Below are 15625 nucleotides of genomic sequence, written 5' to 3' on the forward strand. Positions count from 1 at the left end.
TCCCACTCCCACTCTTCTCCACAGTACTGTCCACATGCTCACAACTGCTGCACAATGCAAGAGCAATTTAGTGCTCCATTTGCAAGGCCAGTGTTGTAAATTTCTCAATACTTCCTGCTGCATTTGCAACAGCCAGTGCAGGTGGGTTTCCCCACACAGGCAGTATCAGGAAGTGGTACTTACCTCTTCATCATCATCAAACAAGGAAAGTGGAGCTTTTGTCATGGACTTGCTGGTGGGGAGAGCTTTGGACTTCACAGCTTTACTTGATGAAAACAAATCCTGTGCAAACCAAACCAAAGAAATGTCACTTTGCAAAGCAAGGCCATACGTTTAAGAACTCTAAAGGGGACATTCGTGTTTTTCCTCCTGAAAAAAGATGTTTAGAATGTCTATGAAGTAGTGGATGCCTTATCTGATGTACCAATCACTTCCAACTGCACAGGAATTTTCCTCATCTTTGCTGGTTAATTGCAAGCTGAAAGCCAAAATGAAACATATGCAGTCTTTAATGATTCTTACTCTTAATTTGCTGCTCCTTCCTGTCTTCAGGCTTTTAATTTATGCCTGTGTGTACCACTAATGTTTAACTCCCTGAAGACAGGGAAAACAATCAGCTTTCACTCCTGGAGCAAGAAGGAACTTTCAGAACAGCTGGGAGTACGTACATGGATGTCAGATATCCCAATCCTACAAAATGCATAAATAGTCCCCAGATGCAAATGGACTGAAGTCAGGATGACTATGATGCCAAGGATTTCTGTAGGGATTTCTTCAAGAAATACTCACCTCAGCATCCTCCTCATCCGAGAAAAGGCCCCTCTGTTTTCTTGGAGGTGTTTCAGACAAAGGCTTGAAGTCCTCACCTGAAGACTGTTGACTCTTTAGGACAAAAAAAGACTGCATCAGCACCCATTTAGATTCTCATACATACATACACAAGTGCTCAGTATCATGTTCAGAGCTTTCTACAACTTTGAGGAGTTTTCAGCTAAAAAACAGTTTTTTAAACACCCAAAGTTTTGTAAATGCTTAGGGAGAACTGTGACACCCACCCTCCTCTCCCATAATACACACACAAGCTATGGGTTACCAGTTAAGCTGCTGTCAGTGGCTGCTGTAAGAGCAGACAGTTTCTGCAGCACTGAACTGTGACACCAAAGATTTCTAACTCAGGCTGGTTTCAGCCATGAAATTCATAAACATTTTTTATTATCAGAGGCTTTTCATTTTGCTCTCATTTCAGTCCTGCCTTAATAAGATTCTTTCAGTCACTGCCCACACCATTAAAAACTTCAAATAAACCCCAAGTTTAAAAGGAAAAAGGCATTTAAGGACCACTGAAGTACTAAATTATGGAAGACCCTATGAACCTAGTCCTATTTCATAAATATGTCACTTTAGTGTTGTATATTGAAAGACTGCTTCAACTGCACTAGAAACTTTTCCTAAAATCTCAGCCAAACAATCCATTTATAAGACATTACCTTTTTTTCCACAATTGCCTCCCTATGGCTTTCTGTTTCTTTAGCCGTGCCAGAAACCACAGAAGGAATGGCAGGTTTCTCCTTGAATAAGTCACCTTCATCATCATCAAATAGGTCAGCTGTAGATTTGACTACATAAAGAGACAAAACCAGCAGGAAATAAGGAATACAGAACAAGAAAAGATAATAGAGTCTAAAAAAAGATACCATACAGTTTAATGATGACCAACATCAGGAGTCTTTGAGAGAAAAAGCCAGACAAGCTCCCAAAGTGAAACACCACCTGCCTGAAAGCACTGGTGACAGAATATGCAGTGAAGCAGCTGAGCCAGCTGGCACCTCTAAAGGCAGTGTTTTGTATTGGTTTAGCACAGGCCTAGACCCTGCTGATAGGGAATGCTGGGCACAAAGATTCAAGGCTGTGTGAATAAAGCCTGTACCAATTCCCTGATTCAAGTCTAGATACTGCTCTAGTGGTAGAAGGAGCATCCTTAGAGAGAAGTCAGGGAGAGCATGTACAAACAGCCCCATGTCACTCTGATGAAAAGAAATACCAATGACAAAAAAACCCTCTACAGCAGAACACAAAAAATCAACCAAAACCACAACCCCTCAAAACCCAAAGAAGTCGCAGTGCTGAAGGTTTGAATTTTATAACCCATTGGTTCCTACCAGTTTGAATTTTGACGACTTTCAGTGTTTAATCTTTCACCACAAATGTTTAGAGGTACCTGGATCTGGAGGCTTTTTAGTTGCTTCCACAAAGAAGTCATCATCATCATCATTATCAAATAGAACAACTTTCCCAGGTTGTTTAGGTGTTTTTTCTGTGCTCCGTGCTGCAGATTTCTTGTCTTTTTCCCCAATTACAGTGGAACTAAACACATCACTTCCTCCTGCAGGTCAGATGGGGGCAGAATAAAAACCAAAATAACATTTCCAGAGTTACCAAAAAGCTGAATTTGTGCCACAGTAAGTGACATCAGGTACAGTTTCCATCTCAGCAACTTTTAAGGCACTCCTGCAACAATGCCACATCAAAAGCAATAGCTAGACACATTCTGATAAAGCCAAGTCACAGACAGCCCCTCACTCTCACTGCAGCCACTTCTTCCTCAAACCTGCTCATCTTCCCTAGGAACAGCAACCAGGCTCTGTGCTGAAGCTAGAAGACTCAGTAGTCCCACACTGCTGCCCCTATGGTCTTCCCAAACCAGAATCCTACTCTACTGACTAGTGCACCACACCACTGTGGCCCAGTGAGATGGTAAGGTGCTTGGGGAGAGGGAGGGACAGGTGACTGAGCTCTTCCCAGGAGGCACACTGGCCATGTGAGCCCAGCAGCCATCCTGCAGTACATGGCTGGCTTTGGCCACGAGGTCCCTGCACACACCAGCTATGGCAGTGATTGCATAGAACCAGCCAGGGCAACTGCTCCTTCTGCCTCTCTGTGGGAATGTCCAGCCTCAGTGCTGAGTGTGTGATCATCTGAAACACTCCTAATGGTCTCAGCGTGTCTTCTGGCTTCTCATGTGTAGCTTGGAAATGAGACAGAGGTAGGGAGATACTTGAAGAAAGTTTGGCAGAAAGCAGAACTACTGCTATTTGGTTAAGTCAGCAGACTGCATAAATTTTGATCAGCAGCAGGTTCTTATTAAAAAAAGTGTATTATGCAATTATAAAGTGCCTCAGTATTGACAGGAATACAGTCACAAAATGTAGTTATTTCTTAAAGATTATTGAGTCCCTAAACAAACTGTTCACTGGAATAGCAAAGAAGCCTTAATTCTTGGCTTTTCTCTGGTGACTTAAGCCTGTCTACAAGTTATGGAGAGGAAGCAACTAAAGACTAAACTCACTGCTTATACCTCCAAGAAAAAAGGATAAAAAAAGCCCACACATCAATCTGCTGTTTTGAACTCTGCTACTAAGTTTTACAATTATTTAGAAGTCCCATTGTTGACATGTATCATTGACCCTGGAGTAAAAACTCTGCATTTGTGTACTTACTTCCTACTCTAAACATTTTGCTGACTGAGGTGACAATTAACTGAAACCAGTCTTAAAATAGACCTTTATTAAGAAAGGCCAAAACTTAAAATTCGGATACCTCAATCAAGTGAAGAGCCTGCACACTGACAGAAATCTTTGTCAGTAAACTAAAAAACAACTGGTGATGATCAGCTTGGATTCTGATAAGAAACAGAGATCTTAGTACAATTCTTTTTCACTTTTAGCTCCCAGTTATAGATCTGGTTCTTCCCTATGTATGCAGATTCTTCTAATCAAAACCAGAAAAACAAGACTGGTCTTAACACAGGAACTTGATGTTTAAACTGTTCTTCTGCTAACCCAAGGCAATATGATAAAATGTGAAAGATCAAAATGCAGTTCCTTCTCAGGCTACAGGTGGAAGCTGTGACTGCATGTACAGCAGAATTAAGCTGCATGTCAGTTGAAGTGACACACATCCTTAAAAGTTCGGAGCACAACACTTGAAGCTGACAATTGCTAATATCTGCCATCAGTGACACCTACCTTCAAAACTCCTCCAGAATGTTTGATTATCCATAAAACATGCTGCAGTTTAGGCTTAGCATGGTAGAAGCATCTGTGTTTGTCATAAGCACGTGATCAAGCAATGCAGTGCTGCTGCATCTGGATAGTTTTTTCTTTAAAACCTCAGTAGGAGGTTTTAAAGAAAAGAGCATTTTGTGCATGAAGCAATTGGCTATTGAATAAATCATACCTGGAAACAGAAATACTGCACCTGCAGGAACTTTCTTTAAGGACTTTGTAGAGGATGCTGAAATCATAGGAAGTACAATACAAATGGATGCACTTATTTTATGCTGTCAAAGCCTTCAGAACTTTACCACAGAAAGAGGAATCCAAGAAGTTGTCTAAGCTGCTTTTTATTTCTTAACAGCTCAGAACTCTTTAAAACATTCTTCTTGAACTTCTGGGCTATTGCAAATATATGAAACAGTCTACTTTTTCCAATTTAAACTCCAAAGAACAGCTCTACTACACTGAAGCTTATAAACATATTACAAGTTTACATACATCATTATTTACAACAGTTCACATTCACACACTCAAAACCACTCCAATACATTCAAAACAAAATGGCTTAATCTCCCAACACATATCTGAAAATTCATCAAATACAGTGCTTCAGTAAAAGCTCTGCAATACAGAATGTGTGCTCAGAGTCCTTAAGGATATGCAGCTAGTGAGAAACTCAGGTGAATTAATCTGCAAGAAGCAATCTCTGCTCCCCTCAAACCCACAACTGGATCCTGTAAAGTACACCTGAGAAGCAGGAACCCAGCACAGAGCAGAGAGCTCTGCCAACAGCAGTAAGGACATCCTTTCAGTTCTAGGAGAGTATGTGTGTGTAACAGATCATAGCAAACAAACACATGTAAAATTTAACACAGCTGCTCTCTATTAACACTGCTGAGGAGAAGAGACTTGCTCTGTAATTGCTACACCAGGCTTTCTAGTTTGGGAACAGCCTAGCTGCTAGCAGTAATAAATCACAGCACAGACAAGACTACAGGAGGCAATGGGTGGTTCTTACCTTCACTTACTGGGGCTTGCTCCTCTCTCTCTTTTGGTTCTTCTCCTTTTGGTGCCTCAGCAAAAAGATCACTCTGTTCATAGATGAAAATGCAAAGGGAGGGAAGTGGTGAAGTTGTTTCTGTAGTTAATTACAGATGCTGATTTTTCCATATTGAATGTTCACTTCTAAGCCAAGCCAGAGGAGGAAATCACTCAAGTGTTAACTTGAGTGCATACATTCAGAAAAGCAGCACTCTTCTAAAATTCAATTTACTGATCGCTAGTCTGTCTGCTGAAGAGAAGGAATGACCTTTTATTTGCACATCTTCAAAGACTTCCACTAATTATTCTACAGCTGGTTAGATCCTGATTATACCCTTCTGAGCTTTCCTACTGAAGTTTATACACTAAGGTTTGAGGGAAAAATTCAGGTCAGGGCAAGCATAAAAATTCTCCTGAACTTCATGTAGATAAAACATAAGTGCAGGGAAATACATTACAGCTCAAAAACATTGCAGGACACTCCCACAGTTGTTCCCGTGTTCAGGTTGCAGTGCCCTGTGCCAATCTCCAACAATCACAGCCTGGATTTCCAGGAAACCTCCAGATTTTTTGAATACTGACCACTTAACTTCTTGAAAGACCCTCTTATGCAAATGGGGGTATTAGAGGTTGACTTCCTGGAGACTCAAAATGCATGGTCTTTGTATAAAACTCTAAAAAGAAGACAAAATACTTCAGAAAGAGTAGGGGTGTGGCAGAGGTGTCAGTGATCAATTGCCACTGGTAAGTTATCATTTGCCTGTTGTCACGCTGTGTCTGCCTGCTGGTCTTGCACAGCCTCCTCCAACGCACAAGTAAAGTGAAGCTAAGTCACCCTTCAGAGATGTTTAACTTCACATAACAGACACCAAGCCCAGGAGTATGCAGGCAGGCAGCAATCACAGACAGATCTGCTTGGCTGTCCTGGGTCTACAGAGATGAGGAAAGTAGTCTGAGTAGTAAGTCACCAAGAGGTAACCAGTGATGGCTTCATTCAAATTTGCACTGACACAAAACTGCCTTGCACTATCAGATTATTTTTCTTAATATCTGCAGTATTCTCACCTCTTCATCATCAAAGAGGCCTGTTCCACCACTGAAGAGGCCACCCCGTGAACCAAACGGTGTGAAGTCGTCATCAGTCAGTTTAGGAGGCTTGAAGATGTCATCATCTTCATCTAGAAAGTACAAGAGACATGAACTTTGGTAAGACTGATCAAGTTTCAGGAAAGGAAATTAGACACAACCAAAATAAAAACTACTTTGGTTCCATCTGCTCTCATAAACATGACACAGAGAGAAGCTGCTGAAGACAGACTGGGTTGTGTGGTTGCTGCAGAAGGCCACATAAAGGAAGAACTCTCACCAAGTGTGCTTCCGGCCTTGTTTACATGCACAGCCCCACCTAGATTTGTTTACACATTCACCTTAAAGGATACTCACTGATATCCCACCCAGCTTCTATAGCAAAAGCCACGATTTCTTAAGTGTTATCTTACAATCGAGCCCAAAATTCAAAAGCATGAGAGGAGGATGTCCTACCATCTGATGGAACTCTAACTTCCTTCTTCTCTTTTGGAGTTTTCCTTGTTTTGGTCTCTGATGACAGGGCTGTAAGAAGAAAGTTAGAATGAAAAACCAGTCCACCTTTACTTACAGTCTGTGATCAATCTTTGGCAAAAAGAACCTAAAAAATAGCAAACCAAGCTGACCTCTGTGCTTCCACATTAATCAGCCTGATGAATCAATTCTATGAAATACAGTTTCTAAAACTAGTACTTAAAATTGTAATAGAGTAATTCTGTTAGGCACTGGGGGTTCAACACAATTGTCTACATGCACACTAGTGTCGCCTGAGATGTCAGAAAGCAAGACAGCTTTGCACAGGTTCCGCACCTTTGCAGAACCTCCAGGCATCTCAAAAGGCTCCAGATTTATTATTGTCTTCATTCAGGTACCAAAAGCAAAGCCAGAGTTTTAGCTCCTCTGGCCTTACAGTTACTTCAATGACTGGAAGATTTTCCTGTAACTGAACAGGTTGTTAGGTTTTATATTCTTGATATCAACAGACCTAGTTTGATTGTTTGAACAGTGCAAGAACACACACACAGCTCTTGTCTGTTCATCTTCCCAATTTTACAGTTCAGCAGCAGCCTCACAAGCACTTGACAACTCAACTTCACTGAGCTATTTTCCACTGCTGCTTTGCTCCAAGACTAAATACTTGAGACATCTCTGCCTTTGAAAGCAACACAAAAGTTAAATGCATTATTTAGTCTAAAATATCAAAACTGACAGCAGCAAGGAAAGCTTCCTCAAAACACTATATTTAAGCAAAGAAAACAAACAATTCATACCACAGGAAAACACCAATCTACTGCTTGAGGTGTTTTCTATTGTAAAGCTCACTGAAAGACCACAGTGACCGGTGGCTTCCACAAACTTACTTGAAACAGGAGAACACACACGTGGTCAAACATGCAGAGGGAGAATCAGATTCGAAAGAAAACATTTCCAATATTGTGTGTTTTGAGAGTGACCTGTCTCACCTGAAAGCAATGTGTTTCCCACTGTGAATTCCAATTCAGTCCTCTGAGTTATGGGCAAAGAATTACTCAGAGCACAAAATAGTGTCTGTAATTCCTCTTGTCATGCTTTTACCTAATACATGTTCAAATAATAGACCTGTGTAACTTCATGTTTCATTACCCACAGTCTCCTGTGCCACACTTTCACAAGTCCCCCATTACTGCACAAACACTTTTCAAAACTTGGGAGATAACTCACATGAACACTCTTCATCTTGCCTGACTGGCACTTCTCCTTTGATTCGAGCTGCCAGCTCATCTGCAAATGATGTTGGCCTCTTCTTTTTCTGAGCAGCAGGGACAAGTAACAGCAGATCCAGTTAGCAACTTGATGCAATTACAATTATAAATACTGTATTCTATAGCCTCACTTGTACAGTATCTTGTCTAGACTTTGTCTGAAGCCCTCAGAAGAAGCAATACAGCTTTCTGTTAAGAAAGCAGAGATTAGGCATGCATCAGAATTTCTCAGAATTTCTAGTTCTGATGAACACATAGTTGTTAATGTCACCTTGCTTTGTAAACAGGAGAAACAAAAGGCTTTCACCTCACAAAAATGCAATCATCCATTTCTTAATATTCTTGAAAGACAGCTTTGATACTTTCTTAAGCTGTGAGAATCCCTGAGTTTAAAGGCATAACACCTGAACAATTATGTTAAAAGACTACTCAGGATTTTTGGAGGCACTTCCTACGTCATTCCATTCCAGGTACTTGAGAGCTACCATTATAATCCCTCTAAGGACAAATTTTTTTAATAAAAAGTCAGATCTCCCACTCCAGGAAAGCAGCAACTACTCACAGGCTTTGTGCTTTCATCTAAGTCTCCTTCCTCATCCTCCTCCTTTTCAGAGTCAAAGAGATCGCAGCCATCATCATCATCTTCATCACTCATTTGGGCTATCCTCTAAAAAACAATTAATATCCTGTTCACATACAAAACAAACACAAAACTTCATCTGCTTAGATAAAATATTCAAATCAAACTCACAGAAAGGATGGGAACTTACAGCCAATTTGGAGTACCTCACAGCTTTTGAAAGGTAAGGAAGGAGAGCTTATAGCCCCAAGCCAGTTGCTGCATTCTCTAGCACACCCCAACCCTGCGCTGTGTTACTGAATGCTGCAACTGAGGACACAAAGGCTCCCTCCCTCACATGGTGTGTACCACTACCATGCACAAACTAAAGGCCTGGTATTTAGTCTTAACACATGAACACTGAGTTAAGTATTCCTTAGTGTTCCTTGATCAACTAGTAAAAAGTTGTATCATCTTGCTGTGTCCTTAGGGTGCACAGCAGAATGAGAGACACTACATGCTCACATCCTGATTTTAGTCACATCAATAAGAGGGTGAAAAAGATGAAGTCAACTGGACAAGAGCTGGGGGTTGGCACAAGCAAGTGCCCAGAATTGAACTAAACCACCAACAACCCAAATATACTTGCTCATCTAAAAATACATCAGGTATACAAAGCTACCCCATGAAGGTGAGCTTAAAGTAACACCTGAGTGTTTTTGCAACACTGTTTTATTAATTAGTAGAGTAAATAAGGGTTGCTTTTTGCATCATTGCTCTTCTGGCAATAAATCACGACACATTGAGGATCTCCACCTAAAAGTCTTTTGCAGTGGCACATCTTAATATGGATAAGATTCCTTCTTATAAAACCAATTACTAAAGTCAGGCTTTAGTAATTTTTCCATCTCAACATTTCTCTTCCCTTCTCATTCATTATCCAAATGGATATACTGTTTAAATATCTAATAGTGTTCACATCTTTGATTCCATGTAATACTCAAACTGTATTGTTCCTTGCCTCCTGAACAGCAAGATTAGATTTTTAATTATAAACCAAATGAACCCACAGAAGCCTAGTTTTCCTGGGGTAGAGTCTTTGAACTCTCATGTCTCCCAACTTACTCCTGAGGAAAACATATACCAGCAATGCCATCCCACATAGGCTCTGTATCTAATGACAGCTTGCAAGCATATCCAAGACAAACCCAGGCTCATTTTCAGAACATGGTGCTATCTGCCCAGGACCTTCCCATAAAAAGTTATAAAAATCAGGCCTCACAAAGTTGCTAATAATCAACTGTCTAGAGCTCTCATCTCCTCTTTCATTCATGCTCACTGTGTCACAAATGGGAAGTCTTTCAGGTATGTTCCAGAGCGTTTAACCGTACCGTCTTTTGGTCATCTTCACTAGGGTTCCCAAATTCATCATCTGATTCCTGTAACATAAGAGACCCAGAGACAAGTATCACACATGACTTCAACCAGTGGTTAAGGGAGAGAGGTCAGAGACTGTGAGCTTGCTGAAGTTTGGACATGCAGATCTCCTCACCATGATCTGACCAAGAAATTGTTCCCCCACTGCTGACCACCCCTATGACAGGAGCTCACTAGAAAGTCATTAATTCAGCAAGGACAGCAGGCTCCATTGTGACTGCATCCAAGTAACTCAAAAGGGATTTCACTTAAAGTGAGCAAAGACACCAAAAGCAAACACCTCAGGAGAAAGGGATTGCTTCCATAGCACAGTTACAAAGCAGAGACATCCCAGCCAAAGCAGGCAAAACATCAATGCAGCAGATTTATGAGGTTAAGCCTGGAGGTGCATTACTTAAAGCTTTAAACTTGCTCCTGAGAGTCTCCATCCCATTCTTTGTGACTGTAAATTACAACAGATCTGTTCTCCATAAATGCAATTCTTTAGAAGAATCTGATTTGCTTCACAAAATTAAATAAGAGTGGAATAAAACACTTCAGTTTGAAGTATTCTACTTTAGTAACGGCTAGAGTCAATACCACATAAATGTTCCTCTGGAAAGCTGCAGAGGAAACCACTGCATAAAAACAATAACAAAGTATATTTATCCCAACCAACACTGGGAAAAAACGTTGTGCAATATAATCTTGAGAGCCAACTTTAAAAAGCAAGGTAGTTAATGGCCTCACATGCAAGGAATGTTTGTGCAAAGCAGCTGGTACTTGCCACTTACCTCCTCATCCTTCTCTTCACTGTCAATTACACTTCCACGATCACTATCTACTGATCCTTCTAATTTAAATGGAAACAAAAAAGTTAACATCAGACACAGAACAATGTAGTCACCATTTAAGCCACCTAAAGAGTCTGAGAAGAAAACTAAAATTCAGGTGGGTAGAGAGTGGTTTGAAAGAACTTTGAGAGCTGATGAAATTTTAATACTTTGCATTTCTAATACACAAAGAACAAGTAACTGAGAAATTACTGCTTTGTATACTGGAAATGTGGTAGTTACACATGATCAACATTTTTTTCCCCAGCTAATTACAGCCTGCATCTAACCACGCAAGAACAGTACACAGGATAACCAAAGCAGTGATTTAAAACAGTCAAAAATCTTGGATTAGGACCTAATTACTTGCATAGAAATAAAAGGTCATGCCAGCACATACCTTCACTAGAGAGATCCCCAAGGCCAACATCATCCTGTTCCATAAACTGCTGAGAGCCAATCAAGTAAGGTAAAGGTCTATCAACATAGAGATCCTGGAAAGAGACAACATCAGGTCTTTCTGACATCTTTGAACAGCCCTCAGAACAGAAGCCTTACATCCCTTGTTTTAACTCAAGGAAGATACAAGCTTGTTAAGAGCCCCACCAAACCTATGCTTCAAGTCAACATATGACTGGGTGGGCCAGCTGATGTTTATTTCCCTCAACACCGTCAAACAGTGGCTACTTCTGTTTGTGTAGTCCCAACTTGGTTTTTGCATGCCACGTAACAGAAGAATATCCTAGCAAAGATCTACAGGTCTTATCCCAAAACCTAGACCTTGGATTTTTAATTATTTGGATGGTAAAAACAACCCATAAGATATGGTTTGTACCTAAAAAGCATGAAATTTGTACATCCCACTCCCATACAGAACTGAGGCTTCCCCTTTGAAGTTCACTCCATTAAACTAACTTCCTTTAGGATGCCATACCTTAATGCTAACCTAACTGCAAGACAGACAGGTTACAAAAGGAGTAGCTCAGCAGAGAGCACTTCTTCAGATGCAGTCATCAAACCCTCTTTTTAGGCAACTGGTTTAGGTAACATCAGTTTTACACTAAGGTAGCAATACAGCTGACAGAAGCAAAGAGCAAGTCCAAGAAAGCAAAACAAACCCAGCAAGAATGGGTCCCTGTACCTTTGGCTCAAGTATCAGTTCCATTCTTTCATTACTTTCTTCCTCTTCTGAGTCAGAGTTCCCTGCTTTGATGTCTAGCTGTTCAAATGCACTGTCCAGAACCTGCAACCCATAATTCACTGCTTCTTGAATTTTAGGGATTAGATCAGCTTCCTTCTGTTCCCGCGTCTTTTCCTTTAGCAACAGAAAAAACACGCATGCTCGTTGCATTTCACTTAAGACTCAGTCTTACTACAACACACATTCAAAATGTTAATTGCAAATCAGCACAGTGAAAGCTTTTTCACTATGTGCATTAGAAGGACAATCAGATTTTTTTTTTTTGCTTGACTTAATTCATTTTCATCACTCCAGAAACAGAGATGTTCTAAACATCCACACAAGCACAGTATTGTTTTACTTGTGCTCCTAAGCTATTATGGGGACATTTATGGGATAATACATCTAGATTGCAATGTATATACATACATACATAGCTTTCTGAGTACTTATGCCTAGGAATTATTTCAGTCAGCTTCTGCTTCCCCAATTTACTACCTGTGAATCCAGTAATGTTGCCCAAGGCCTTCTTGCTGAAAAAATATGCATAACCACTTAAAAATCAATGCATAAGTCTCATCTGCTGGATACAGTACTGAGCTTGGGGAGGCCCTAAGAGATGATCACACACTGTAGTAGCCTCCAATATCACTGTCAGTTTTATGACAGAGTGACATACATTATCCAACAGAAAGACTTCAAGGAGAAAGGAAGGAGTTTGGTTTGTAAGCTGTAAATGTAAGCAAAGCAAGTTTGAAAACGAGAAGGTAGACAATGGCTGCAAACATACTGCCAGCACTCAAGGCAGCTGAAGTTAACTACCTGTTCAGTTTTGTCTCCAACATCAGCTTTGGGAATAGGCTCTTCCACTTCTTCATCATATACTCTCTGAAAAGTCAAGCAAAATTAATTCCTGTAAGAACAGTGTACTACTACAGGGGCTAAACCATGGGGTACCACCACAAAGTGCACTGTTAATATGTAATTAATTACACATTAGTTCATTACACATTAAAAATGGAAGCCATGGATGATGTCAAGTACCTTCATGCATTGGTACTGAAGGTACCATTGGCAGCCTCTCAATGCAACTGAGGTAATTCAAGTCTGCTAACAGACTAACCTGAACATGATAAAAAATGCACTGTTTTAACATTCCCAATGTAAAACTGCTCTAGACACCTTCAGAGTGAAACCTGTAGTTTACTTAGAGGCTGTCTACTTTGGTTTTCTGTTATTTAGTAGCTTTTCCTCCCATACTCACAGAAAGGGTTCACAACAACCCTCAACCTTCAGTTTATTCCGATGATCCCTCACATCCAGCAATCTTTTATAGGAACAAGGAGAAAAAGGGGAATAAAAGATCTCCATGAAACCTGCAAACCTAAATCCAAATCTGAAAGACAGGTGCAGTTATCCCTTGGGAAGAGACAGATCTCTTACTAACTAAAATGAAAATCAGAAATGAAGACCTATTTCTGTGCACCTTAATTTGGGAACAAACAGCTGTAAGCACATGAGATTTAAAACATTTGGTACAAACTGTTCTCACCAGAATCATTATGCTGAACAGCCAAGCTAGGTCAGAAAAGACACTGCAGCACTGACAAAACCCACTAGCAGCAAAAACCCCCAGAATATAAATCCAGTTTTCTTTCCATCTTTTCCTCTGCCACCACCTTTCCAATAATAATAATGCCATGATGAGACACCTGTGGCCCGAAATAATGCTGATCAAAACAAAACACTTGATAAAACTCACAGTGCTAAAAACCCTCCAAAATCTGAAATACTATTAAAGCTCTCCACCTTAATTAGACACATCTAGTGATACAATTCTGCAACAGGCTTTCGAGTCCAGCTTTATCTTTCAAAACAGAGATATCTATAAAGTGGCAACATTAACCAGAAAATATGCTTGTCAAGACCACATGAAGGGGACAACTACCTGCAGGCCAACACCTTTAATACCAAATGCTTTTACAGTAAAATAACACCATTAAGCAAATTTACAGCATTGTATAACATTCTTCATATTTAGATAAGTAAGGCAGACAAATGCTACATTCCTGCAACTTGTGAAGATAAACCAAGAAATCCCAGCATTCCCAACTCATTCATAGTTCTAAAACCAAAACTCTTATCTCCTGGTTACGTATCAGCAAGGAAGGAAGGTATCGCTGAAAAGGCAAAGGGAGCCTGCCAGTATTGGATAGTGCATCACTCACAAGGGAATTAGGATATCTTTTAACAAAATACAATTAAAAGTAATTTCATCCCTAAATCAGCATCAGACTTGCCAGAAAGCTAAATCACTCCTACATTAATAGACAATGACAATGTTTGAAGTACAAGTTTAATGTTGTAGTAGAGCACACTCACATTCTCTATGAACTGTGTGTTGGACAACATAAGAAAGTCATTGAAAACATTATGAAGGCGGCAGTCGGTAGCTTTTGTTTCACTGATCAAGCCGTCCACCTGTTTTTTGATTTCGTGTGTCCTGGAAATGGTTTGCTGTGAGAATTCTTGTAGAAAATGCAGAAGCTGTTGGCAACAACAAAGGAAAGCAATAGTCAGCATCCAACTCTTTTTCCTTTTGGCACCGTTTGTGAGACAGGCAGAACTGATCACGCACTTCAGCTCAGGACCAAAACACGCGCACGTTACACTGAACCGCTCCCACGCACACACAGGACAAGTCTCAGCCACTTCGTTCCGCATCTCCGTTCGAGCCAAGCCCTCACTTCAGTGTTCCTGCCCGGACCGCAGGGTTAAAGCACCGAGAGAGCGGCCGGGCCCGGGGGCTGCGCTCTTCCCGCGGCAGGCCCGTCTCCCGACCCCCGGCCCCGAGCCCGGGGAGGCCGCGGCCCCGCACCCCTCCGGTGCCGGGTCAGGCCCGCTCCCGGCCGCACCGCTCACCCCGGCGTCCGAGGCCAAGGACCAGCTCTGGCTGCTCTTGCGGATCTCGTCCAGCGACCAGGGCCGCTCCCACACCGGCGCCGGCTCCGCCACGTCCCCGTTCATCTGCGGGAGAAGGACGGTGAGCAGCGGGGCCGCCGCCGGTGCCGCGCCCGGCCCGGCCCGGCCCCGCCGCTCACCCTGGGCCGGTCCCGCCGGTGCCGCTCCCGGCCCGGTCTCGCCGCTCACCCTGGGCCGGTCCCTCCGGTGCCGCTCCCGGCCCGGCCCGGCCCGGCCCGGCCCGGTCCGGTCCCGCCGCTCACCCCGGCCCGGTCCCGCCGCTCACCCTGGGCCGGCGCCGCCGCTGCGCGCGGTCAGCTGAGCGCCGTCACGTGACCCGCCCCGCCCGTGCGCCCCGCAGCGCCGACAGGGGGCGCCAGGCGGCTCGCGCGGACCGTTGGGCGGCGCCACCGCCTCCCGTCCTGTCCCCTCCCATCACACCGCCTCCCGTCCCGGCGTGTCGCGTCCCGTTCCGTTCCGTTCCGTCCCACCCCATCCCCTCCCCTCCCCTCCCGTCCCGTCCCCTGCTACCCTCTCCGCGGGAATCCCGCGGCGGGTGCGGGTCCGGCCGCCGAAGCTCTGTCCAGGCTCTGACCCCCATCACGGAGAGACGGGACAGGAGGTACCCTGTAAGGGACATGACCTGTACGGGACAGGAGGTGCCCTGTAAGGGACGTACCCTGTACAGGACAGGAGGAGCCCTGTAAGGGACGTGCCCTGTACAGGACAGGAGGTGCCCTGTAGGGGACAGG

At 42.7% G+C, this 15625-nt stretch overlaps 1 protein-coding gene across 8 annotated transcripts in view; it reads right to left on the reverse strand.

Moving 5' to 3' along the window:
• The window catches only part of LOC131561453 (WASH complex subunit 2-like), a 35081-nt gene extending 19904 nt beyond the window's left edge, over positions 1 to 15177 (reverse strand). For 3 of the 8 annotated variants that reach the window (XM_058810755.1, XM_058810758.1, XM_058810757.1), the window contains exons 1-18: positions 15014 to 15158; positions 14835 to 14939; positions 14295 to 14459; positions 12735 to 12800; positions 11874 to 12047; positions 11133 to 11226; positions 10694 to 10752; positions 9875 to 9922; positions 8487 to 8591; positions 7884 to 7971; positions 6639 to 6707; positions 6162 to 6274; positions 5074 to 5146; positions 4237 to 4293; positions 2219 to 2383; positions 1488 to 1618; positions 790 to 882; positions 184 to 282 (exon numbers count right to left, since the gene is read on the reverse strand). In XM_058810755.1, the coding sequence (XP_058666738.1) occupies positions 184 to 282; positions 790 to 882; positions 1488 to 1618; positions 2219 to 2383; positions 4237 to 4293; positions 5074 to 5146; positions 6162 to 6274; positions 6639 to 6707; positions 7884 to 7971; positions 8487 to 8591; positions 9875 to 9922; positions 10694 to 10752; positions 11133 to 11226; positions 11874 to 12047; positions 12735 to 12800; positions 14295 to 14459; positions 14835 to 14939 (1704 nt within the window). In that variant the 5' untranslated portion in view covers positions 15014 to 15158. Of the gene's footprint in view, positions 1 to 183; positions 283 to 789; positions 883 to 1487; positions 1619 to 2218; positions 2384 to 4236; positions 4294 to 5073; positions 5147 to 6161; positions 6275 to 6638; positions 6708 to 7883; positions 7972 to 8486; positions 8592 to 9874; positions 9923 to 10693; positions 10753 to 11132; positions 11227 to 11873; positions 12048 to 12734; positions 12801 to 14294; positions 14460 to 14834; positions 14940 to 15013 lie in introns of all 8 variants that reach the window. The other 5 variants (XM_058810753.1, XM_058810754.1, XM_058810752.1 and 2 more) reach the window with 5 other exon arrangements.
• Between the last annotated feature and the right edge of the window lie 448 nt (positions 15178 to 15625).

Source organism: Ammospiza caudacuta, chromosome 9 (genome assembly GCF_027887145.1).
Source record: "Ammospiza caudacuta isolate bAmmCau1 chromosome 9, bAmmCau1.pri, whole genome shotgun sequence".
NCBI classification, from domain to species: Eukaryota; Metazoa; Chordata; class Aves; order Passeriformes; family Passerellidae; genus Ammospiza; species Ammospiza caudacuta.